General features: G+C 44.6%; 2 protein-coding genes and 1 long non-coding RNA gene across 4 annotated transcripts; 2 read left to right on the top strand and 1 right to left on the bottom strand.

Annotated features, from left to right (window-relative positions):
- The first annotated feature begins 1,130 nt into the window (after positions 1–1,130).
- Positions 1,131–15,693, top strand: LOC110088980 (interleukin-2 receptor subunit alpha). Of its 2 annotated transcripts, none has more exons than XM_020811668.3 (6): positions 1,131–1,536; positions 6,016–6,204; positions 9,380–9,481; positions 11,284–11,538; positions 13,121–13,190; positions 14,479–15,693. In XM_020811668.3, exons 1-6 carry the CDS (start codon positions 1,473–1,475, stop codon positions 14,480–14,482), a joined length of 684 nt encoding a protein of 227 aa, XP_020667327.3. In that variant the 5' UTR covers positions 1,131–1,472; the 3' UTR covers positions 14,483–15,693. The 2 variants fall into 2 exon arrangements, with proteins under 2 accessions (XP_020667327.3, XP_078232638.1); XM_078376512.1 differs by having other exon boundaries at positions 1,131–1,540; positions 6,020–6,204.
- A 986-nt stretch (positions 15,694–16,679) lies between these two features.
- Positions 16,680–19,087, bottom strand: LOC110088978 (endonuclease domain-containing 1 protein). Its single transcript, XM_078376511.1, has 2 exons — positions 18,583–19,087; positions 16,680–17,245 (listed from the first exon to the last, which is right to left on the bottom strand). Exons 1-2 carry the CDS (start codon positions 18,871–18,873, stop codon positions 16,700–16,702), a joined length of 837 nt encoding a protein of 278 aa, XP_078232637.1. The 5' UTR covers positions 18,874–19,087; the 3' UTR covers positions 16,680–16,699.
- A 2,536-nt stretch (positions 19,088–21,623) lies between these two features.
- LOC140707816 (uncharacterized) lies at positions 21,624–23,859 on the top strand. Its single transcript, XR_012088002.2, has 2 exons — positions 21,624–22,731; positions 23,570–23,859. It is a non-coding gene; the product is annotated as an uncharacterized LOC140707816 (long non-coding RNA).
- Positions 23,860–25,555: the final 1,696 nt, after the last annotated feature.

Genomic DNA, 25,555 nt, shown 5'->3' with positions numbered 1-25,555 from the left:
TGAGAGACAGGGAGCTCGAATAGATGGGCCCTTGGCCTGATCCAGAACAGGGCTCCTCTGATGTTCTTATCTGGAACAATAGTCACCCATCTGATGAGTCATCCATTTGCCCCATGAGAAATGGAACCTGTGGGTTTCTCATTGTCTCTGTGTTTTACTGTTGTAGTTTTTTTTATTCTTTTGAATCAGTCACTCCTCAGAACCTCAAAGCAGATGACAAAGCACATCACATGTTATCCTCTTTTAGGCAATACATCATACCCAGTACTGTACACATTTCAATACTTGCTCCCTCTACATGTGCTAATCTTCTGTCTGCACACCTGTAATAAAATGGATTCCTCATAGAACGCTCTGGTTCATGTACCAAAAGTAAATTCTACATTTTGGGCCACCACATCCTGACAAACAGGCCCTTTGGGGGAGAAAGAAGCCTCACCTTTCTGAAAAAGGGATGGCCTGGATTATTTTTTTTCCAGAAAAAGAAAAAGAAAGAAAAGAAAGAAAGAAAAAGAAAAGCCAGTGGAAAGGTATAATTGATGCCGCTTCTACATGAAATGTGTTTTAATTAAGACGGGCCACTTCAGGAAATCATAACAAAGAGGAAGAAAAATAACAAGAAGAAAAAAATGCAACCTTCAGAACGCGGCCAAAGAGCCAGAAAACCCCACAACAACCATGTAGGATTATTGTTCATCCACAAAATGTTAGGTCTCTGGCTGTGGAGCCAGAGGTTGGAAATTCAATTACCCACTGTGACTCCTGTGAATAGAGCCAGCCTGGGTGGCCTTGGGCAAGCTGCACAGTCCCAGGAAGTCCCAGAACATGACGATGATAAACCACTGTTTAGTACCCTACCTAGAAGACCCTGAAAAGTGTCTCCCTAAGTCAGAATTGACTTGACAGTGTATTATTATTATTATGTATCTACAGTACAAATGAAAAGCCTCCCCTGCTGATTCCTGAAAAGCTGTTGGCTTTATAAAATAGCTGCTCCTCATTTGTTGATATGACCCATGTACCTGACTGCGTTTTTGGATGTTCTTCAAAATGGAAGGGCTGTTCATGGGCTCCACCATGATGAGTGCCTGCTACGTGATCGGGCTTGAATAAAACGTGTTTGGGGAATGTAGTTGGTCTCACTGTCCAGTGTGCAGGCCAGCGTTGCCGGGAAGGTGCTAACCTCATGAGCAAGCCACTTCCTTGCTCAGCGATGTGACATTTTGTGAAAAACGAAACTTCCTGGATGAGTCGTCCTCACACCTGAGAAACGTTTTCAGCTGTACATGGGGCGAGAGGGTTGAATAGGGAGATTTAGAAAGATATGGTGATCAAACTAAAGACAGGCTATAGTTGTTATCTTGAGCTTTTTCTCCACCCCCTGGCAGTTGAAAAACACCCTACTTGGTAGAGTCAAGTCAGGGAAAAGTCCCCAGTCCTCTTCAAGAATTAGTTTGAAGGCTCACGAAGACATGAGCAGCTTCTCCATAGTATCTGGGTTGTTCCTGACATGGGGTGTGCTTCAGTCTGGAGAAGGTAAGTAGCAAATTGGACTGTGTCAGTAATGAGGGCTATCACCCAGTAGAAGGTGAACTTTTGGCTTGGTGGTGAGTAGGGCTTGCCATGAGAACGTGAGCGGGTCTTAAGAAGCAAAATATGTCTGGGGTTGACACCTTGTCATGAATTTGCCCTGGTCTACGGGATGCTTTCAAAGAACTGCGTACCTGGAAGGGGAATGTTTTTAATAGAAGGAAAGACACCTCTCTCTCAATATGCAATTTGGTCCACAGAGTCATAAATCATGCAATCATATGGTTAGAGCGTATGAACAGTGAATGAGGAATCCATTGCATTTGCTCATGAGTAGGGTGAGGATTTCTATGACATTTCACACTTTCTCTTCAACCTATGCTCGAACTCGCAAGCACGTTTAAACATGTCTATGAGTAATCTGGCCTTTCTCACCAGATTGCCCATAAATATGTCTGAGTTCCAACAAACACCAACAGAGCATGGACAGAGTTCCTACTCCAGTCCTCTGAAGATGCCGGCCACAGAGACTGGTGAAATGTCAGGAAGAACAACCTTCAGAACACGGCCAAAGAGCCCGAAAAACCCACAACAACCATGTCTGAGCCCTCTTATAAATTCAAATATACAGGCTGCAGAAAAAAATATGACATGTCATAGAAATCCTCCCTCCCTCATGAATAAACGATGTATTTGAAGCAAGGATTGCCTCTTTAATTGCAAGTGATGCCTGGATGCAACACTGCATCTTTGAAGGCTTCATCTTAGAAGAGTCTTTCTATTCCATGGGAGGAACACTGGAGGATGCTCCTTTTAAAATACTGCTTGCCATCTGCATTATTTTAGAATTATATGTTCTGAAATTATATATAAATCGGATCTCTGACTTATTTTAATGGATGGGCAAGTTGTTAATCAAATGATTAATTGATAAATAGATGATTACAGACGTACTATAACTAAATCATATTTTGGCCATAAGTAAATAATACATCCAGTATTTTATGAGAAGTGGGAGAGTTTGCGGTTTTTTGGTACTCTGTGCTTTAACAACATGTTCTGTGAGAGAAGAGGTTTTTCCTCCCTGTAGCTCCATAGAAGAAAGAATCCGATTGATCTCTCTGATTATAAGTGCAGAAAGCGTCTGCCAAGGAAGAGTTAGTAAAGGGGCTGGACCAGATGACCTTGGGAGTTCCCTTTCTGTTCTGTGCCTCCGTTATTCTATGAATTACGGGTGTGTAATGATGGAATGATCCATTTTAAGCATCTCCTCTGTGAGGCTCCCTTCTTGCTTTGAAGAGTTGTTTCAGCAATCTTACATTTACTGTTAAAGCCAATGTTCAAGTCGTCATTTTGAATCATTCTGTCTGGTGACCCTTGCTCGGTGTAGTTCATATGGACTGGCCAGGTTCACGATATCCTTTAAAAAAAAAACTTGTTAAAAAAAGGCACTTGCACTTTAGCCGTGTGCCAGGAATGTAACCAACACCTTTCTGATGAGCAAAAAAATGTCCAGCTGCAATGAATGGGATTTCTTTTATTCCAACATTATTTGTCAGTAGGATTCAGGCTGTATTTATGGGTATGGAGGAGAAGAGGAGAGAGTACTGGGGGGGGATGTTTACAGTTTGGGATAGACGTACTTTAAAAAATAAAATAAAAAGTTTGCATTTTTATTAAAAAGCCGTCAGATGTGCTGAACTGTTAGCTGTCAGCCATAAGAAAGTGTGTGACTGCTTCATATGGGACTATTTGCATGTACGGCTTACATGTTTTAAGGCTACCTTCCCTTCTCTAATGGAGCAGCAGGCTGTGGCTTTTGCAAAACTGCTGCCTCTAAAATAGTTAACCACAAACTTGAGCCGCAGATCATGTAATGAAAGAAGTACGATTAAGTTTTTTTAAAAAACTGACTGTGTAGTGGATTTTCACTTTCTCTCAAAACCAGACATATTTTCTTTCTGTTTTTTAATTTTCCAACAGAAGATATAAAAACATAGATATATAGTACAATGCGCATTTAAACAGTAAAGTGTAAGAATCTCTAACCATCGAACGATAAACGAAGATAATTTAAATGCAAAAAGGAAACAAAAAAAGCCTAAGGCTCAACATAGAAGCAATCCGGTATACTCGAATAATTCTTCCAAAACAGTTTGAAACAGTCTTTATTAAAATATGTCTGGAAGAATGATAAAACCAGACATAGTTTCTTAAAGACTTCGTACTGTTTTTTAAAAGCCGCCAGTAGATGGAATATCATCTGTTCTTTAAACCTCTGCCCTTTAACGGCAATCTTCCGATAACCCACACCCCCTTATCCAAAACTACTCTTTGTCAAGAGTAATCGAATTAAATGACTCACTAAAGAGTCATACTACAATTCTGAGATCAAGTGTGTCTAGTTTCAAGAGAGTCTATAAAGGACACTTAATGGTTTTAATTCTCGTGCCTCCTTTTTGATATGTGGCTTCTTCTCTTTGCTCTAAGTTATCATCATCCTTTTAGAACTGGAAGAGACCCTATAGATCAATGGTTCCCAACTTTGAGCAACCCAGGTGTTCTAGGACTGCAGTTCCCAGAAGCCTACATCACCAGCTTTGCTGATTGGGGTTTCTGGGAATTGCAGTTGAAGAACACTTGGGTTGGGAACCAGTGCTATAGATCAGGGGTCGCCAACCTTAGGCCTCCAGATGTTCTTGGCCTTCAACTCCCAGAAATCCTGGTCAGCAGAGGTGGTGGTGAAGGCTTCTGGGAGTTGTAGTCCAAGAACATGGGGAGGCCCAAGGTTGAGGACCACTGCTATAGATCACCGAGTCCAGCTCCTTACCAAGGAGACACAGTGGGGAATCGAACTCCCAACACCAGATACCTAAACCACTGAATGGAGGAACATGTCAGCATGGCTGTGAGCTAATTCTGCACAGTGCTAAGTAACATATCCTTGGAGGGGGTGTCCCACAGAGATGCTGTATTGTTGGCCAGCAGATTAAACCTGATGGAAGACTCTGCTTTATGTCATGGTCAACCTGGTGGCAGCCTGTTTCCATCCTGTACTTTTTAGCACCAGAAGATAATGCCTTTGGAAAGATTACAGTAATTTAATTTCTTTTTCCACTGTGCAGACTTGCACACATTCACATGTATGAGGTGTATGAGGTATACCAAAGGATTGGCCAGGACGGTGACTATCACCATTTGCACCCATGTACAGTTGTACACGGGATGTGGTGGCACTGCGGGTTCAACCACAGAAGCCTCTGGGCTGCAAGGTCAGAAGACCTGCAGTTGTAAGATCGAATCCACGCGACGGAGAGAGCCCCCGTCGCTTGTCCCAGCTCCTGGCAACCTAGCCGTTTGAAAGCACATAAGAATGTGCATCGATAAATAGGTACCACCTCGGTGGGAGGGTCACAGTGTTCTGTGTCTAGTTGCGCTGGCCACGTGACCACAGAAACAGTCTACAGACAAACGCTGGCTCTACGGCTTGGAAACGGGAATGAGCACCGCACCCTAGAGTCGGACACAACTGGACTAAATGTCAAGGGGGGGGGAACCTTTATCTTACAATTGTACACTTCTAGTGCAAATATTTTTCAAAGGACACTCAGAAGAGAAGGGCAATAACAGCCAGGAAAAGGATGAGCAGATGACCTCTTTGGGCAGAATTGGAGATGCACAAGGGGGCCAAAACTGAGGCAAGGCAAAAATGCTGGTGCAATGCAGTTGTGAATACAGGCACTCTAAATCCACAGTATACCCACACTGAAAATAAAAAAACACAGGCTGTATCTAGGATTTATGGCATATGAAAACCCCCAGAGATACAGCACTGAGATTGCATTTTGACTGCCATAGCGCCATTCTGTGGAGTTGTGGGATCTGTACTTTCGTGAAGCATGCTCACCGAGACCTTTCCAAAAAGGAATTTTAAGTACTTCACCAAACGACAGTTCCCAGGTTCCCATCGGAGGCAGCCATTGCAGTGTCAAACTGCTAAAACGTATGCGTATGTACACCCTGACAGAGTACAGACAAGGGAGAAAGGGGTGGCTCTTTATGGAGGGCGGTGGGTGAGCATGCATTATCTTATTAAAACAGCAAATGCACCTCGCTGCCAAAATGCAGTTGACACTAATGCTCATTTTCAATTTGAAGAAAAAAAATTACATGTGATATTTACAAATATATGTATGTTTTGATTGAGCCTTGTGATGTCCAGAACAGTGGTTTTTGACAGAGGAAGATGATCCAGGACCCCACCACAAGCTTGGAAAAGCTCCCCCAAAATTGTTTTAACAAACCAAAATTAGAAATGCAATCACTTCTTGATTTGACTCCCCCCCACACACACACACAAACCATGCTTGGACATTTCTAGTCCATGGGGAGGGACAGGGGTGAAAGTTCTGCGGTGTGCGTTTGTGTGCGTGTGTGTAAGGGAGAGAGACTCTGATGCTCAACACACCATTCCTTTCTTTCCAGGGAGATGCCCGGCTCCCCCTGTTTTTTCTGCTGCCCCATATTTTGCTGAGCGGTATGTTGTGGGCACAAAGGTCAAATATAAATGTGAAAATGGTTTTGTGAGAAAAGCGGGCGTAAGCAACCTGATTACCTGTGAGATTCAGTCCGGTCTAGCCCGATGGACCTGGAATAAACCCCCAGGTTGCCGTGGTAAGAAGTTACCTTTCTCAAAGTCTGGGCATCTCTTCCTACTTTGGGGGTGCGAGCAGATTTGTCCAAATGTGGACCTTCACTGTTTTGGTTTCTGGTATTCATAATGGGTTTATATTGCCCTTTAATTTTACTACCTTGAGCCCCTTAGAACTTTTCATACTTCCTATCTGATGGATGGGGACGTGGTGGCTCTATGGGTTAAACTGCAGAAGCCTCTGGGCTGCAAGGTCGGAAGACCAGCTGTCATAAGATCGAATCCGCGCGACAGAGGGAGCGCCTGTCACTTGTCCCAGTTCCTGCCAACCTAGCCGTTTGAAAGCATGTAAAAATGCGGGTAGTTAAATAGGGACCATCTCGGTGGGAAGGTCACGGCGTTCTGTGTCTAGTCACGCTGACCACGTGACCACGGAAACTGTCTTCGGACAAATGCTGGCTCTACGGCTTGGAGACGGGGAGGAGCACCGCGCCCTAGAGTCAGACAGGACTGGACTAAATGTCAAGAGGAACCTTTACCTTTGCGAACCTGATGGAGCTCACCCTAAGCAAAATAACAACAAACAATTAAAGAAGGCAAAAACGTTGCGGCACCTTAAAAACTAACTGCTACCTTTGAAGGTGAGCTTTCATGTCTGAGGAAGTAGACTTGTCCATGAAAGCTCAGATGAAAATGGAGCAGTTGGTCTTTAAGCAGATACCGTTTTTGTTCATTTGTTCGTTCATTTGTTTCAGCCAGATATGCTAGCATAGACCAACACGGCTACCTCTTCTATAACTACACTTGAACCAAGACTCTCTGGTTTGGGGGTAGAGAAATGCATACCCAAAAAGAACAAAGGGAATAAATGATCCACCTTCCTCAGCTGTGCCCGGAACTCCAGGTGAAGAATATCTTTTGACTCACAGGTCTTTTCTGTTCAATCACAGGACTTCCTAACTGAATAAACAGGTCACTCCTTCTTGCCTAAGTATTGCCACAACATTGGCGTGCCAAAAAAAGCACCGTGCTTCTATGACTTGAACAATTGCACTGAAAGGGGGACTTTCGTAGGTCAAGCTCCACCTCAAAATTCACCTGCTGAAATCCCTTCATGTGCATAATTATTAAAGATACAGGAAACCTATATTCTTTTGCATCTGGCCACCCTATACTCTTTCCCCCATTCTTTTACTAATCACCTCTCCACCCCTGCCTCCCACAGTCCAAAAAACCACGAAAGGAAATCTGTTATTAAATATATCATTTAATAATCTATAATGGACTCTTTATGTGAGTGACCGTAGGCCAAACTGAACATTACAGACAACCCATCCTTAGAGCTGAAATCATATCAGCATTCCAGCGACAGGCGGGTTTCGTTCTGTGAGAATTCAAATTTGTAGATAAAGCCTTTGTTTCGCTAAACCGCATGAGATGAGAAATCCTACGGCTGAGATACTCAGATGCTGTTCGGCAGTTAAGGAATTTGTTCCTCCAATGACAGGTTATCTGTAACCTGTAACTGAGCCTAGTGTGACACTTAGCTCAACAGAAGAAACTGTTACGCTGAATTAGAGCATTGCTCCAACTAGCCAAGTGTTGTCCATGCTCTCCAGAAAGAGTTTTTCGAAACCTAATTGGCAGGGGCTTCCCAAACTCAAGTGTCGCCTCTTCCCACCCATGCCACTTCATTTTCGCACACATCGATCCCTCCTTTTCCCATCCCATTCTTGTTAGCAGCAGCAATGGAGCACCAGAGGCTGTAGTGCACTGGTTCTTAACCTTGGGTTACTCAGGAGTTTTGGACTGCAGCTCTCAGAAGCCTTCACCACCAATTGTGCTGGCTGGGGTTTCTGGGAGTTGCAGTTAAAAAACATCCAAGTAACAAAGGTTAAGAACCACTGCTGTAGTGTATGGGAAGGCGCCCCGCCAGTCTCTTGACCCATAGACAGCCACTGCTTCTGCCATTAAATGGTCACCAATACTGGCAGGATCCAAAATCCTTCGGCAATTCCACGACACAGATTTTTAGTGGGGGACAGCAAACTTTATTACTTAAATTAGGGATGCATCTACACAATTTCATTACCCAGTCATTCCAAGCAGATAGCTGTGTTAGACCGTTGCAGCAAAAACAGCAGAATCCGGTGTCGCCTTCCTTGGCGACCCACAAATCACAGTTGGGTGGCGTGCATTTTTGCACATCTGCCCAAATCTGCAGGTGCATCTTACAGAGAGGGCAGCAGTCCACAAAAGTGTGTAAGACTTGTTACTGTTGGTTGTTCTGGGTTTTTCGGGCTCTTTGGCCGTGTTCTGAAGGTTGTTCTTCCTGGCGTTTCACCAGTCTCTGTGGCCGGCATCTTCAGAGGACAACAACCTGTACTTATCTTCAGAACACGGCCAGAAAGAGCCCGAAAAACCCACAACAACCATTAGATCCCGGGCGTGAAAGCTTTCGCTAATATACTTGTTACTGTGTTTCCCCAAAAATCAGACAGGGTCTTATATTATTTTTTTGCTTCAACAAACACATTAGGGTTTATTTTCAGGGAATGTTTTATTTTTTTTCATGTGCAACCATCTACATTTATTCAAACGCAGTCATGTCCTCTTCTGGTTGCTGCACAATAGTGGAGGGCAGGGTTTCACTTCACTAGGGCTTATTTTTGGGGTAGGCCTTATATTACGAGCATCCTGAAAAATCATACTAGGGCTTATTTTCAGATTAGGTCTTGTTTTTGGGGAAACAGTGCCAGAAGACTCTGCTTCTTTTATTGGCTGAGATCCTGTTAGCACCGTAACTATCTAGCACCATAAGTTTTCGTGGCAAATTTCTGCAAATGAAGTGTAAGCATTTCCTGTTGCATACCAACAAGATGTCTTAGTGTGCAATAAGAAATGCCTTGTGTAACTTATTAACATGCGACACCAATCAAAGAAATGTACGATAGGATTCTAGCCAATGTTGTTTTGTATTTTTTTTTCCTGAGTTTCTTCCCTTTTTCTCCCTGCAGAAAGTCCAAAAGCAGTCTGAAATGACTCTTGTTTTTTACATCTGTCCACATTTCTCCTTCCAATCACTTCTGCCTGTTCATGATGTTCATGCTTGTTAGAGATTCTGGCTTGGAAAGAATGACAACAGGATTATATCTTTTAACCCTTCTTGTTTTTTTTTCCCCCTCATATTTTGCACAGCTATGTCTGAGCTAACACACGGCTCTACAGAACAGCCTTCAACAAAAAACTGTGAAGGAAGTTCCAACCATTGTCAACCAACTGCCCAGCAAGTTACAGATGGTAAACGTGGCTCAATTATTTTATTTTGTGTAATGGTTTCTAATGAATGTCTCTACATCTTGTGGAAGAGGTACTGTAAAGAAAAGCAGTTTTAGCACAATTTGAAGATAATTTCCACAGGTTAAAAAAACAATTCAGCACATAGAGTGTGTTACAGTAATCCAAGTGGGGTGTAACTAAGGAAGCCATGTCTCACTGTAGCCAAATCAGATATCTCAAGGAACGAGCGCAGCTTGCACACCAGTTTTAACTGTGCAATAACACTCCTGGCAAACCACGGAAACCTGGGCATCCAAGCTCAGAGATGAATCCAGAAGTACAACCAAGCTGCAAACCTGAGTTTTGAGGAGGAATATAACCCCATCCATAGGGATGCGGTGGCGCCTCGGGTTAAACCGCAGAAGCCTCTGTGCTGCAAGGTCGGGAGACCAGCCGTCGTAAGATCGAATCCATGCAACGGAGTGAGCACCTGTCGCTTGTCCCAGCTCCTGCCAACCTAGCCGTTCAAAAGCATGCAAATGCGAATAGATAAATAGGTACCACTTCGGTGTGAATGTAATGGCGTTTCATGTCTAGTCACGCTGGCCACGTGGCCATGGAAACGGTCTACGGACAAACGCTATGGCTCAGAGACGGGGATGAGCACCACGCCCTAGAGGCAGACACAACTGGACTAAATGTCAAGGGGAACCTTCACCTTTATAACCCCATCCAGCACCAGTTGTATCTCTATTCTTTCATATGCTTTCTAGTTGACCAGAAATGCTTTTGTCTTATGTAAATTTCAATTTATTTGCCCTCATCCAGTCCATTACTGACATCAGACACTGATTTAGAACTGAAACAGCTTCCTTAGAATTAGGTGGGAAGGAGAGATAGTGTTGGGTGTCATCCGCATGCTGGTGACACCGAACCCCCGAACTCCGGACAGCCTCTCCCATGTTAAAAAGCATGGGTGACAAAGCAGAACGCTGAGGGACTCCACAGGCCAATGGCCAGGGCGTTGAGCAGGAGCCCCCTGGGACCACCTTCAGGGTTCTCCCCTCCAGGAAGGACTGGAGCCCCTGCAAAGCAGAGCCTCCGAGTCCCATCCCAGAGAGATGGCCCAGAAGGATACCATGGCTGATGGTATCAAAAGCCATTGAGGGGTCCAGCAGAACCGACAGGGACACACTCCCCCTGTCCAGGTCACGTCGTAGAATGTCCAGCAAGGCAACAAAAGCTGTCTCCATCCTATAGCCAGGTCTGAAACCAGATTGAAATGTGTCTAGATAATCCGCTTCCTCCAGGATTCTCTGGAGCTGAGAACCCACCACACACTCCAGGACCTTGCCCAGGAATGGGATATTTGAGACTGGCTGATAGTTGTCCGGTCAGTTGGGAGCCAGAGAAAGCTTCTTCCATCATGGTCTTATTACTAACTCCTTTAAGCAACCTGGGATCCAACCCTGCTGCAAGGAGGCCTTCACTATTCCCCCCATCAGCCATTCCCCCTCTGGCTGCTTTTATGAGTCAGGAAGGGCAAGGGTCTTGCAGAACCCATGGGGTGGCCTTCACCTCTCCAAGAATCCTCCCCATGTCCTCAGGCTGCACCAACTGAAAAGTATCCCTTAAAACAGGACAAGCCGGGGCCAGAGATGCATCCACAGGGCCTGCATCGATTATAGCCTCCTAGTCAGAGCAGATCCGAGCCACTTTGCCTGCAAAGTGTTGTGGAAATTCCTGACCATGGATAATAACAGTAACTTGCTCCTGGCTACACTCCTACCTGTCTTTTCCCCCTTTCTCCCTGCACTTTCTAGGTTTGTGTAGAGTCCCACAGCCTCTCAGACATGCCACAGCCAACGTGGTTGCGTATCAGGTGGGCCAGAAACTCGTGTACAGGTGCCTAGCTGGAGATGAAGGACCGTTCATGAGCACTTGTGAAGATGTTGGTGGAAAGGAGACGTGGTCCTCTTTCACTCTCCGATGCACCCATGGGAGTAACATGACAGAAGTGTTACGGAGCGATACAACCCCTGTGACAAATGAACCAGCCAAACCGAGCCCCACCTCAGGTAGGACGAGGGTTGGGGAATTCAATCACTTACGAATGCAAACTCCAAAATACTGTTTCGTTTCAGGAGGTCCCAGGGTCCGTCAAGGGCCAAACGAGGTCATATGGTTTCAGGGGTGAAATCGTGTGGAAACATGTGACCTCAAAGACACAGATGTTGGCAAGTCTTTCAGTCCAAGTCCTAAGTCTGTGTCTTTCGTACCGAGTCCTGAGTCCCAAGTCTGAGTCGCTATCAAGCTTTTTTTCACCCCCTCAGGAAAAAAGTGAGGGTGGGAGGGTTCCGAGTTGTGAATCAAATCTTTGATGAAAAACGGAGTGAGGCGAGTTCGATGCAAGTCATTGGAGTCCGACTTGAGTGCCACGACTTGAGTCCTCATCTCTGCCCGGAGGCATGTGGTCTTGATTTTTATTTATTTATTTATTTATTTATTTATTTATTTATTTATTTATTTATTTATTTATTTATTTATTTATTGGATTTCTATCCCACCCCCCTAGACAAAGTCTACTCAGGGCAGGTTCCATTAAACATTATAAACGAAAACAATCAAAACAATTCAAAACAATAACGTTAGTAATGCTCAAGATGGGAAAACAGAAAAGTATAATAAGAATAAAGTCAAGTATTGACAGGAGGGAAGGCCTCCCCGAAGAGCCAAGTTTTTAACTGGCTCTTAAAAACAGTGCTGTTTTTTTAACAAAATCCCCTGCTAACACCCCCACACACTGAAAAATGAGGGGAGGTGAACCGCCACCTCTGGAAGTCTCCAAAATCTGACTCACTTCTTCAGGAAATTCAAACCGTCTCTCCCACAGCCGCCCTCACACCATGCCTTCTAAACGTTACCCCACCCGAGAAGGTGTTTAATAAGTCGCAAATGGTATCAGGTGGCCTTTTCTTCTGGGGGGGCTTCATGTTGCCCCAGACTCTTTCCAGGTGCTGTGTAGGATTCTGGGAGTAACTTTTCCAGACTGTGATACAGATGGGTTGGATATGTTATGTTGTGTAATTAAGTGTGTGTGTCTGTGCGTGTGTGTGTGCATGTGTGTGTGAGAGAGAATACAATTAGGCTGCTAGTTAATTATTTAAATGAATTAAAAGTAAGCTAATGTAATTTAATTAGCTGTTGTCCTTCTACTGAGCAGGAAATACATTTGGCCAGCTGTTTGATTTTCTCAGCTGACATACTTGCAAACTTAAATTTTAACTGCAGGGTGTGCGGTATATTTCATGCAGATGTGTTTAAAGAAGTTATGCCTTGATTGTATTCATTTCTCTGTGTGTTGGTGCTGATGTTAGTGGGGTAGTTAATCCACTCCGGGTGTTAATCCTGACTTCGAAGGTGCCATGGGGGGGGCGGGTTTAAGCCTATTATAAGGATATGGTTCAGCACCACGGAGAGACTGTTGAAAGCCTGGACAAAATCCGGGACGGACTTCCCAACCTTAGTATTGTTAGCTCTGCTTTTAACTGGCAAGGGTGGGGCAGACATCTGAATTGAAAGCAAGTAAATTCATCGAGTTGGAATGGGACCATGATATCTTCACTTACAATAAGCAATATTTTGTAAAAAATATTTTAGGAACTGTTCTCTCTACTCCTGTATGGGTGATGATCCTCGTTTTATCAAGAATCGCCACCGGAAGAGCATGGTAAGTGGTGTGATCCAAGAACGTCTATGATAGAAGATGAATGACAAATAGATTGCCAACCTTTGACTCCGGAGCTGGAGTCCCAAAGGCAGCATGTGTCGCTCTGCCAACTCCTGCGACATTGCTGGAACCAGTTGTATTGGCTCTTGCCTTTCCATTGGACCATTTCAGCAATGTGGAGAGGGGGGATCTGCTGCTTGGGTAACAGCCTATCCTCCATAATACCTTACCCGGGCTTCATGCTCTGGAGAGGACACTCCTCAGTTCAGAGCATGTTACCATAGTCTCTCGAGACTGAAGGATGCCTATGATTTTTCCATGTGTAGGACCATACTTTTGTCTAAAATCTTTAGACAAAAATTGAGGGTCGTCTCATACATAAAAGTAAGCTGAGGAGAGAAAAAACAAGTGGAGGGGAAAGCAGGGATCAAAGTGATCCTGCAGGGCTTTGATCCCTGTTTTGCCCTCCACTTGCTAAGCCTTAGCAAAAGGAAAGCAGGGATCAAAGCACTGCAGGATCGCTTTGATCCTTGCTTTCCCCTCTGCTTACTAAGTCCCATGGGGCTTAGGAAAAGGAGGGGGAAAGGGTCTAAGCACTCCCATGGCTGCATAAGGGGGAAAGGGATCAGAACAATCATGCAGTCATGGGATTGCTTTGATCCCTTTCCCCCTCCTTTTGCTAAGTTCGGTGGGGCTTAGCACAAAGGGAGAAGGCAGGGATCAAAGCGATCCTGTAGTGCTTTGATCCCTTTCCCCATACACTTGCTAATCTGTACTTAGATTTCTTAATTTTGGGTTAGAGAAGTGGGGGACGTCTTATACATTGGGGCGTATTATACACAGAAAAATACGGTAGTTGGATTAAACGTTATAACGCTAAATTCTACGGAAAGCAATCAGGTGAATATCATTGCAGCTAAAGCCCTGTTCAGCATCCATGGGGGGGCGTGTCTTGGAACCAATCTCCCATGGATATGGGGGTCCCACTAGTTATGTGAGGTTGCTTCTAAAGTGAGTGGTGAAACTATAAGCAGTACAAAATGCGGCCACCAAAGACTAAGCTGTGCATTACATTACATATATAATTATTTGACCCCCAAGCATGTCAGGATGGCATCCCCAGATGCTTGAGTGGGAAGAAGAGTAGGCGTTGATTTGTTATTCTGTGTTCTGGGCATTGCTGTTTATCTAAGACAGTGTGGACCTTCCCGTCCTGCTGTCTGGAGTAGGTGTGCTCTCTGGGCATACATATCTTTGGGAATAACCTCATGAGGTTCTTCTTTCCCAGTTAGGAAAAATTCACAAGACCAGCCGAGCTTCAAGCAAGTGGAAAGGCCAAGAGGGAATTTCTCCCAAGCTTTCAGAACTCAGCTGCGCCGCCTGCTCTTTGCAGAATCCAAGCGTATTTCTTCAACTGAACAGTTTTATTCTGAAATAAAAAGCAGCTTCAAGACCGGAATCCTGAACGGGCCTCTGGCCTAGATGGGGCCTCCACTTTGGTTTGCCAATTTAAAGAACTGGAGTTTGGATGAGGTATTCTAGGGGTTATAATCATGGAAGTAACAACTGCAAACTCAGGCCTCATCCAACAATGCATTTCTCTGGGGGGCCATAGACACTTCTTCACACAACTCTCCAGAGCTTGGAGGAAATGGCTTTTTGCCTTACAGCTCCCAGAATCCTCTAGCCAGTGAGATGTTCCTTCTCATTTAACCTTAATAGCATACTCAGCATTAACCAGATGAATATATAGAGGGTATTCATATATATCTGAGAGTCCCATGGACTGCAAGGAGATCAAATCTATCAATTCTGAAGGAAATCAACCCTGAGTGCTCACTGGAAGGACAGATCCTGAAGCGGAGGCTCCAAACCTTTGGCCATCTCGTGAGAAGAGAAGATTCCCTGGAAAAGACCCTGATGTTGGGAAAGAGTGAAGGCAAGAGGAGAAGGGGAGGACAGAGGACGAGACGGTTGGACAGGGTCACCGAAGTGACCAACATGACTTTGACCCAACTTCGGGAGGCAGTGGAAGACAGGAGGGCCTGGCATGCTCTGGTCCATGAGGTCACGAAGAGTCAGACAGGACTTAACGACTAAACAACAACAATTCACATATACCCAATGACTATACTGTACATGAAATCCAAAAGCAAAAGGTATCATTCTGAACATGGTCTCTGTCTTTAATCTGTTGTAAGTAAATAAAATAATTAGCAATGTCATGCTACTTTCTGTTCCAGGCCAAAGACACGCCTGATTTTGGGAACAGCCAAGACAAAGCTTATCGCCACCCGAGCGGATGAGCCCAATGGCTAAGAAATGTCTTGTTCTAAGTTGCCTCTTTAGCTACGCTTTTTGGAAAGAATCATGTCTTTATCCTTTTGTTCTGGGTCTTTATTTTTATAGAACAGCCTATCTGTAAGTTATCACTTTGGATTCCATACTTATATGCTTGTGTGCGGATATGATTTATCTGCTAGCGTAATAAACAGCATTTCCTGGCCCTCCTGCCTCGAAGGTTATTTTCCTAAAGAAAAAGGTCTGAAGACGAGCGCTCTGCTAGCTGGTGGACTCTGGAATTTGCGGTCAAAATGAAACATTTTTCATAACTGCTGCCAACTCATCAGCTTTCCTATCCAGGTCACCTTGAAATCTGTAAACTCGGATGATTGCAGGGCAATGGGGAGAATTTATTAAAACAGAGAAATACACCTGAACAGTTATATCCCACCTGCAAAAGAGTAGTTAGTTAAAGTATCCATGCATAATTCCAACACAGTGTGCAACTTTTACTGTGTGTGTTCTCAACAGCTCTGTGAGGTAGGTCATTAATAATACCCATTTTAGAGGTTTGTGAATTAAATACAGTGGTGCCTCGCTAGATGATGATAATCCGTTCCACTGAAATTGCTGTTTAGCAAAATCATTGTCTAGCAAAAAGCAAATTGTCGTCTAGTGAAAATCGGTTTGCGAAGCAGGGACCAAACATTGTCCAGCAAAATTCCCCCATAGGAATCACTGTTTTACGAATCGCTATAGCGATCGCAAAAAGTCAATGTCTAGCAAAAAAAACTGTCATGCGGGGTAACTGTCTAGCGAGGCACCACTGTACAAAAAGGCAATGGCCCAATGGCCAATCCAGACCTCTTTGAAGACTGGAAATATACCATCAAGGTTCTTGTACATCCACGTTCTGTTGTTACAATTAGAGGCACCCCTTCATAAGCGCACGCACTGAATTGTGGTGTACAGGGAAGCCTTTGTAGGCAGAGTATTTATACTGATCACAGAGCTTTTGTGCATGTATATATAATTGCTGGATCGTGGCAAAAGACCCGCTAGCAGAGGCAGGATCTGGACCTGCAACCTGGCTGCATGCCAAGGGCTTTTTGCTTGCATTTTTTTCTATCTGAAGCTAGAATTTTTTTATAAAATGTTCTCAAACAGCTTGACTCAGGCGTTTGGAAACCCGCAGGTTCTTCTGCAGCCATTTCTTTTGTATTTTTTTATTCCCTGGGACAGTCACGATCAAACAGGGAGATGTAATTCAGATTATACAGTTTTGCTAACCTTTCTTCCAGCTGCCTCAAAGTCAGACTGTAGACCACATTTTCATCATTCTGGGCAATGATCGCCCAAGACTTCATGTGATTGTTATCTATCACGCAACAGGCGGCCGACCATAGATAGCTGGGCTTGTTTACCCTCCCTTCAGCTATGTAGTTGTTGCCAGGCACGGCTCCCACCACGGCAAACGTTTCGTTGCATCCTTCCGTCTGCTGCAACATGGTCTTTTGCTCATAATTGTTCCATGCCCCTCCATTGAGCTTGATGGCTTGAGGCACGATGTTGGTGAAAGTGAAGGTAGACGATTTTGCATCTCGATCAGGCTGGTGCGAGTTGGGGTTGAGATGACCCCGGTTGAGACCGGTAAGGTTCTTATAATCTCGTGCAATGGCCTGGCTGTCCTGGAGAGCTTCCTCTTGGGAATTATATTCTTTCAGGAAAGCCCATTCCGTTTCCATTTCCTGGGGGAATGTTGAATCAAGGAGCTGTGGTGCAGGAAGAAAGCAGAAAGAAGGGCAATTAATTGAATCGGAGAATCATAGAATAGAGGAGGTGGAGGGGGACATGGTGTCCAACCCGCTGCTAAAGGCAGGAATCCAAGTCAAAGCAGATCTGACAGAGGGTGGTCTAGTTCGTTCTTGAAGGCCTCCAGTGTTGGAGCGCTCCCACCTCCCAAGATAAATTGATTCCATTGTTGTACTGGTCTAACAGTTAAGTGTTTCCTGATATACAGTACAGAGAGGAAGATTAATTCCTAGGCATTGACTAATAATAATAATAATGTGCCCTCAAATCAATCCTGAGTTCTGACATGCTGTATTTTTCCGTGTATAAGAGACCCCCATGTATAAGATCCCCCCCACTTTTCGAACCCAAAATTAAGAAATCTAAGTGGGGCTTAGCAAATGTAGGGTAAAAAGGATCAAAGTGCTGCAGGATGGCTTTGATCCCTGCTTTCTCCCTTTGTGCTGAGCCCCGCATGGCTTAGGAAAAGGAGGGGGAAAGGGATCAAAGCAATTCCACGACTGCACAGTCATTTTGATCCCTTTCCCCCTTATACAGCCATGGGATTGATTTGATCCTTCCCCCTCCTTTCGCTAAGCCCCATGGGTCTTAGCAAGCAGAGGGGATAGCAGGGATCAAAGCAATCCTGCAGCACTTTGATCCCTGTTTTCCTTTTGCTAAGGGTTAGCAAGTAGAGGGGAAAGCAGGGATCAAAGCCCTGCAGGATCACTTTGATCCCTGCTTTCCCCTCCACTCGTTTTTTTCTCCTAAGCTTACTTCTGTGTACAAGACAACCCTCAATTTTTAGTCTAAAGATTTTAGACAACAGTATAGTCTTATACATGGAAAAATATGGTATGTGTCTCTTTTCAGGGCTTTCTGGGTAGAGAATATTCAGAAGTGCATTACCATTTCCTTCTTCTAGGGGTGCCATGGGATTGTGCATCTTGCCCAAGGCCACCCAGGCTGGCTTTTCTCCCAATTAACACAGTGGGGGAATCGAACTCCCAACCTTTGGCACCTCAGCCAGATACCTAAACCACTGAGTCATCTAGCTAGCTAGGACCAATTGAAATATTCATTCTCTTCAGGTAGGCTTTTCCTTAATGATTGGTGGTCTGAGAGAGTTTTTAAATGGATTGTTATGCTCTGTAGTTTTAAATGTGTTTTACTATTGATTTTAATTTACCTTTTTTTAATATAATAGTTGTTTAATTCTTGATGAATGTGTGACTAGTCGATGAATGTGGGTCTTTTCCCTTAAGACAGCTCTGCTCCTAATGATGTGCTAATTATTCTCACCTCATTTGAACCTTACCTGGGGTTCGATCCTCCACGTATCTGGCCTCTTTGCCGTCCCAGGGTTGTAGATGTAGGCAGAATAGACCGGGATGCGGTTATCTTTGTCATACAGAGTTGCGTACCGATATTGGTTCTTGTAACGCTGGCAAATCCGAGCAGGGCGTGAGGGGTCGAGCCCCATACTTGGTGGGGTTCCTCTGAAGAAAAACTGGGGACAGAAGTCTTCAAAAGAGGACACCACCTCGCCGTTCCCTGGCGTGTAGGGCCAGCATGTGTAGATGAGGAGCACCACCAGCATCATCATCATAAGGGATCCGGCAAGGGAATGGTTGTTAGACAGGGAGCTGGCTGACCTGTAAAAAGAGGATAGGGTGTCTGCTCCAGTTTGTCCAACAGAAGTTGGACATCAGAGGTGGGTTGGTAATAAGGGTGAGAAGGAAGGGAAGAATCTGGAAAATAAAAAAGTCTGGCTCCTGCTTGGTACCCTATGCAAAAGAGGGGGGAAGCAAATCATGCTAGTTATATACCGCCCCATAGCACTCAAAACACTCTGGGCGGTTTACAAGTTAATTATGCAGGCTCCACATATCCACCCTCCCCATTGAGTTGGGTCCTCATTTTACTGACCTCAGAAGGCTGGAAGGCTGAGTCAACCTTCAGTTGGATACCTGGGATTGAACAGAGGTCGCGAGCAGAGATTTGGCTGCAGTACTGCAGTTGGTGGCACTGCGGGTTAAACCACAGAAGCCTCTGTGCTGCAAAGTCAGAAGACCTGCAGTCATAAGATCGAAGCCATGTGACGGAGTGAGCTCCTGTCACATGTCCCAGCTCCTGCCAACTTAGCAGTTCGAAAGCATGCAAACTGCAAAAATGTGAGTAGATAAATAGGTACCACCACAGTGGGAAGGAAACAGCATTCCGTGTCTAGTCACGCTGGCCACGTGACCGCGGAGGATTGTCTGCGGACAAAACACTAGCTCTATGCGTTGGAAATGGAGATAAGCACCGTCACCTAGTGTCGGACACGACTGGACAAATTGTCAAGGGGAACCTTAACTTTTACCTTTACTGCAGTTGAACCACTGCGCCACGGGGCTCCTGATGCAGAAGCCCCGCCTCCTGCAAAACGTTTTTGCAGATTCCACTTGTGAATCACAAAAGCAATTTGTGAAGGATGGCCCTCCTTCACAGATGCAAAAGCAATTGTAATCTTTTGTTTGCATTGACCACAGGGCTACCTTTTACATCTGAGAGAAACATTTTGCCATGAACTTTTGGACTTTTCAGTTTTTCACAAGCCTGACAACGCGGATGGTCTTGATCCACAAAAGCTCACCTATTGTATGATGATTTTTTTTTACTGGTCTATAAAGCTATTGTCTGCTGTTGCATTTGCGTTTTGTGGTGGCCTCAAGGCTCCCTTTTATTTCACATGTATTTGTGTTCCCAGGGTGGTGTAATGGTTAGAGGAACAGACTAGGGCTCCGGAGAACAAGATTCGAATCCATGCTCAGCTATGGAAGCTCAGCGGGGAACGAGTAAAACCACTCCTTAAATATCTCACCTTGAAAACCCCGTTAGGGTTGCTATAAGTCCTATGAACTATTCTGTGCATAGCATTTAAGCTTCTTGGATATCCCCTGAAAAGTTTGGACTAAAAGACGGAGTGCATTCATCAGCCCCATGAGATCAGAGTCACCAGCATCCACTGAGACAGAGTGAAGCCACTGCTTCAGGCTGCAAATGGTGGGGTTTTTTCCCCTTTCATCGGGCTACATATTTAGCATTCCCTATTATCCACGGTTTTCAGTATTCACGGGGGGACTTGGAACCAATCCCCAGCAGGTATGGGGGTCCAATTGTCCCTGGCGGTTCAAGGAAGAAAGAAGGAGATGCTCAGCGGTCCTTTGTCTCAGACAACAATAATAGGTCTTGAGCTGGCCCTCTTGATGAGAACAGGCTCCTGGCAGCCCGGCTTCAAGGAAATATACGTAGAAGGAAATGTACACGCAGGAATGTTTATGAACGGAATGGGGTGGATTGTTCATACAATAAGGTTTGTTATTGAGAGTTGACATTCTCGGAGAGAGAGAAAAAAAGACCTGAGGAAAGAGAAGTAAATGTCATGTTTACATGACATGGAAATCTCAGTCACAAAGCCACTGCTGTGTCTGGACAAATAAGACAGGGTTGCTCATTTTGTCACGCCATGTTTCTCCTTGATCACAACCCCAGTCTTAACTGCAGTGTTTTGTGGAGTCTTTTTCTTCTTTTTCCCCCCTCTGCAAATGGGAAAGGGTAACATCTCCCTGGTGGGGCACAGGCATTCAGAAGCCCCCAGGTTCAGATAAGGAAGACCCTAAAGAGCAGTCAGGGACGTGGTGGTGCTGCGGGTTAAACCACGGAAGCCTCTGGGCTGCAAGGTCAGAAGACCTGCCATCGTAAGATCGAATCCACGTGACGGAGGGAGCTCCCGCCGCTTGTCCCAGTTCCTGCCAACCTAGCCGTTTGAAAGCATGTAAAAATGCGAGTCGATAAATAGGGACCACCTCGGTGGGAAGGTCATGGCGTTCCGTGTCTAGTCACGCTGGCCACGTGACCACGGAAACTGTCTATGGACAAACGCTGGCTCTACGGCTTGGAGACGGGGATGAGCACGGCCCCCTTGAGTAGGACACAACTGGACTAAACGTCAAGGGGAATCCTTTACCTTTAAAGATCAGATAACAGGAAAACAGAGATCCCAAAGAAGCTACTGTCAGTCAGAGCAGGCAACATGAAGCTGGCTTGACCTAGTTTAAAGCACCTTTTTTAAGGACAGAAACACAAAATTGCTCAGTATGATGGAAATGTTTTTGTTGAACCCTGGGCGTCCATCTCCCTTAATAATAAGAGTGTGCGGTCAAGTCTGTTCTGACTTATGGCAAACCTTTTCAGGATTTTCTGGGTAGAGAAGACTCAGAAGTGGTTTTCCATACCCTTCTTCTGGGGAGCCCTGGGACTCCGCAGCTTGCCCAAGGCCACCTAGGCTGGCTCTCCTCCCAGGAGGCAAACAGTGGGGGGAATCGAACCCCCAGCCTCTGGCTCCAAACTATTCAGCCAACTCCATTTCTCTTAACTTCACACTAATGCCATGCTTCATGATTTAATGAACACGATCTCTGTGGTGGCCCACATCCTATGTCTCTCTATCAGCTTTGTAAAGGGGACGTAGGGTACACAACAAAAACAGCAGAGGAATTGGGATGTAAATCCTGCAGACTTTCAGAGAGAAATGAAGAGATGGGAAATCTTCCTCACCACCTTTTTGCAGCAAGATTTCTCTGGGGAAGAAATCTCAAAGATGGGATTGTGAGGTTTCTCACATATTTTATGGACAACTGTTTCTGAAGCAGAGTGCATCTCATTGCTCAGGTAACCGATAACGGAAGCAGGTGGAAATATGGCAACACAATCAAGGTCCCTTAAATGTCCTCCTAATTCTTTACAATGACAGTATCAATTTGGCAAAGTGACTCCCTCCCTCCCCCTGCCCTTTACTGGATGTGGTGGACAGACACAAAGAGCTGGATGTACATTGACAGCCAAAACACACCAGTTTTTTGCTATATTTTCTCTCCAGCAGAGTGATCTCTTTTGTTTTGTAGACCTCCAGGATTAGGCATACAAAGAAAACCAGTGTTTCTGTTCCAGAGATCACCCTAGTCTCCCCTTTTTTTACCACTTGAAGGAGCACTCCTTCTAGAGACGTGCTCTAGAGACGTTCTGCCTTGACTACACATAGTTGTGGAATAGAACAGGAGAGAAGGAAGCGAAGCACAAGGCAAATTTCGGATTGGAATGAAAGAGGACGGTGCAGCCCATACCGCCACTGCTGTCTCTTGACACACTGAAGAGGGCAGTAGCACCCGAGGTGAGCGCATGGAAAGAAGAGCTGCATTTCTAAGAGATCTCTGACTTCTTTTAAAATATTTTAAGTATTTTATTTTGCTGCAGATTAATACTAAACTCTTAAGAGTGGCTTTTCTCCACAGGCAGCTGCTTCGATTGAGCCCCAAAAGTTGGGTGATCTATGGATTAAGTACTGTTGAATCCACAGGGGTTGAAATCCTGTTCGTTCGTGTAGTAAATTACACTAAAGTAGGCCCAAATCAGCAAGACGTTGGTGAGTCAACTCCTCTGTTTAAGTTCCATTGATTCAAATGAGTCTACCGCAGTTGCAATTTACTGTACTTACTTAATTACTTACATTTTCATCCCACCCAACTAGTAGAAGTGCCACCATTCTGGGCAGCTAACAAGACGACATCAAAACAACATAATAATAGAAATAAACAAAAACTTTACTACATACGTGGCACGTGGCTTCTGGATCTTTTTTGTGCATTTTGGTAAGTGTATGCAGGTCACCCCACTTTGGGGCTACACCACTTTAAAGTCACAACAACTCCATGAGGTGGATGATGTTTAGAGAGAGAGAGAGAGAGAGAGAGAGAGTATCTCTGGTCCGAGATCACTCTCGGAACTTGATCCCTGAGTATCTCTTTGGATGCTGATCTCCTTGGATCAGAATGGATGCCAACATTATAGTCACCTGGTGGCCCCACACTGTGCCTTATAGCTTTCCTGACCCACACTTCCTCTGTCCTGACCTATTAGTATTAGTAGTATGGTCAACATTACCGTTGTTACAAAATAGACAATAATGCTCTAAGAGAAGGAAATTACTTTACCTTGTCAGAAGGATTAACCGAGAGGCAGTTAGCTTTGTCTCCCAAGATCAGCAGGAGAAGGGAGTCTGCTGCTTAAATATAATCCAGAAGGAAGCTGAAGGCCATCAGGTTATCTCGAGTGATTAACTTCCTCTACTATTCTTTTGAAGATTGCTTCTACTTGGTGTGGGTGGAAGTACTGCCCAATTTAGAAAGGGGTTCTACTGCAGGGATTTTTCAAGGTCCTTTTTCCTGTAAAACTCTCATTAAAATGGTTATCTTTCCCCACAGCTTCTCCTGGCTTTTTGTGAGAACCTGCCCAGCTGAACTGGCAACTGGTAACCAAATATTTATCGACAAACATTTCCAGCCTTCCACTTTGTCTTTACCCTGAACTTGATGTGTGACACATTTCTTGTTGGCTGTAGAATGACATTTCCATAACAACACACCGAATTATTGTTCCTTGTTATGCAATTGCAGTATCAAACGTAGGACAGACCGCTTCTGAGTACTCTCTGTCTGGAGTACCCTAAAAAGGATCCATAAGTTAAAACTGACAATATATATATATATATTTATTCAGTCTCCTTTTTTTTTCTTGCAACTACGCGCTATTCCCAGCCTTATTGTCTTTGCCTGTGAATCTGGTTTTCTCATGATGTGCCCAAAGTACGATAGCCTCCGTTTACTCATGTTTCGCTGCTGGAGAGAGTTCAGGCTTGATTTGATCTAGGACCTAGTTGTTCATCCTTCTGGAAATCCATAATACCATCATCATCATCTGAGAACTGCAGAGCTGGAAGGGACCCTATGGATCATCACGTCCTGCCTCTGTCAAGGAGGCACGATGGGGGGAATCGAACTCTCAACCAGATGCCTAAATCACAGAGCCATCCAGCCGTTCCATAAAGCTCTCCTTCAACACTACATTTTGAGCGAATACAATAATGAGGAGAATTACAGCTATGAATATAAGCTGTGCCTGCTGGATAACAAGAGGACAGAAGTAGTCCTAGAGTGGCCCTCTAAGTCTGAGTTTTGGGGGGCTTTTTTGCCCTACCCCTTCTCTCTTTTCAAGCAAGGATGGCATCCCATGGAAACCTCCAGGAACAAGGGTTCAGCTTTGGAAAAATCATAAGGTAACCTCACATGGTTTACCACCCCCAACTGCCTATTTTTAAAACTTGAAAGTACACGTCAAAATGTATTCTCGAAGGCTTTCACGGCCGGGATCTGAGGGTTGTTGTGGTTTTTTTGGGCTCTTTGGCTGTGTTCTGAAGGTTGTTCTTCCTGAGGTTTCGCCAGTCTCTGTGGCTGGCATCTTCAGAGGACTGGAGTCGGAACTCTGCCCATGCTCTGTTCTACTCCTGTCCTCGTAAGATGCCGGCCACAGAGACTGGCTAAACATCAGGAAGAACAACCTTCAGAACAGAGCCCGAAAAACCCACAACTACACGTCAAGACCTTCGCTTTTTTCAGCGCGTTTGGTGGTTGGTGTAGCCCACGGAGGGTCCCAGTGGCAGAACACTAGCCCACGGATCCCTCAAAGCTGTTCATCCCAGAGCAAAGGCATGTTTAGCTCAATATTTTGTTTTCCACAATGGCCAAGCAGTCCATAAGTGCCTAAGCAAGAAATGAACTCAGCTGTCCAGTATCAAGGATGTTCCCCATGAGCTGACAGACAGATGTCTACCACCTTTTTGCTATCAGAGGCAGGATATAGCCATTGTGATTAGTAAAAAATGCTAAATGCTGTTATCCCCAATGTTTAACAATCCCATTTTAAAGCCCTCAAAGTTTATTGCCATTATTGCTTTTCATGGTAACGAAATACTGTACTATAGGGTTTTACTACATGTGGCGTCAAGACGTCTCTCCTTTTTATCTCTAAGAAGACAGGAAGAGAAGTGATAAGAACCGAAGAAACCAGGGGACATAACGAGAGATAAGTGTATCAAAAGAAAGGAGATAAGAAAACAGAGAAACATAACTGGAGTGAACGACATTAAAAAAAGAGAAGAGATAAAAATGTAAGAAAGGAGAATATAAGGAGAGTCAATTGCACAAGAAAAGTGGTAAGAATATTAAGAAAAGAGGGAACAACATAAGATAGTGTGATCACAACATCAGAAGAATGAATGAAAACGGAGGACCACTGGGTACCAGAAGGCAGGAGGTTTCAGACTTCCCTCATTTCAAAGTGGAAGGTGGCTTACATCATTAAAAGACAATATTTAAAGCTGAAAATAATGGGCATACAACAGTGGCTTTCAT

The sequence above is a fragment of the Pogona vitticeps genome, chromosome 5, assembly GCF_051106095.1.
Source record: "Pogona vitticeps strain Pit_001003342236 chromosome 5, PviZW2.1, whole genome shotgun sequence".
Lineage (NCBI taxonomy): Eukaryota > Metazoa > Chordata > Lepidosauria > Squamata > Agamidae > Pogona > Pogona vitticeps.
Note: the sequence above shows the minus strand (reverse complement) of the source record. Positions and strands in the feature narration are given on the sequence as shown.

Excerpts from the sequence above, each read along its gene's own strand:
- LOC110088980 (XM_020811668.3), top strand. The coding sequence starts at position 1,473 with ATGAGCAGCTTCTCCATAGTATCTGGGTTGTTCCTGACATGGGGTGTG. Across the intron at positions 1,537-6,015 it reads TGTGCTTCAGTCTGGAGAAG|GGAGATGCCCGGCTCCCCCT; the intron begins GTAAGTAGCAAA and ends CTTTCTTTCCAG. Across the intron at positions 11,539-13,120 it reads CAAACCGAGCCCCACCTCAG|GAACTGTTCTCTCTACTCCT; the intron begins GTAGGACGAGGG and ends AAAATATTTTAG.
- LOC110088978 (XM_078376511.1), bottom strand. The coding sequence starts at position 18,873 with ATGATGATGATGCTGGTGGTGCTCCTCATCTACACATGCTGGCCCTAC. Across the intron at positions 17,246-18,582 it reads CGTGGAGGATCGAACCCCAG|CTCCTTGATTCAACATTCCC; the intron begins GTAAGGTTCAAA and ends CCTGCACCACAG.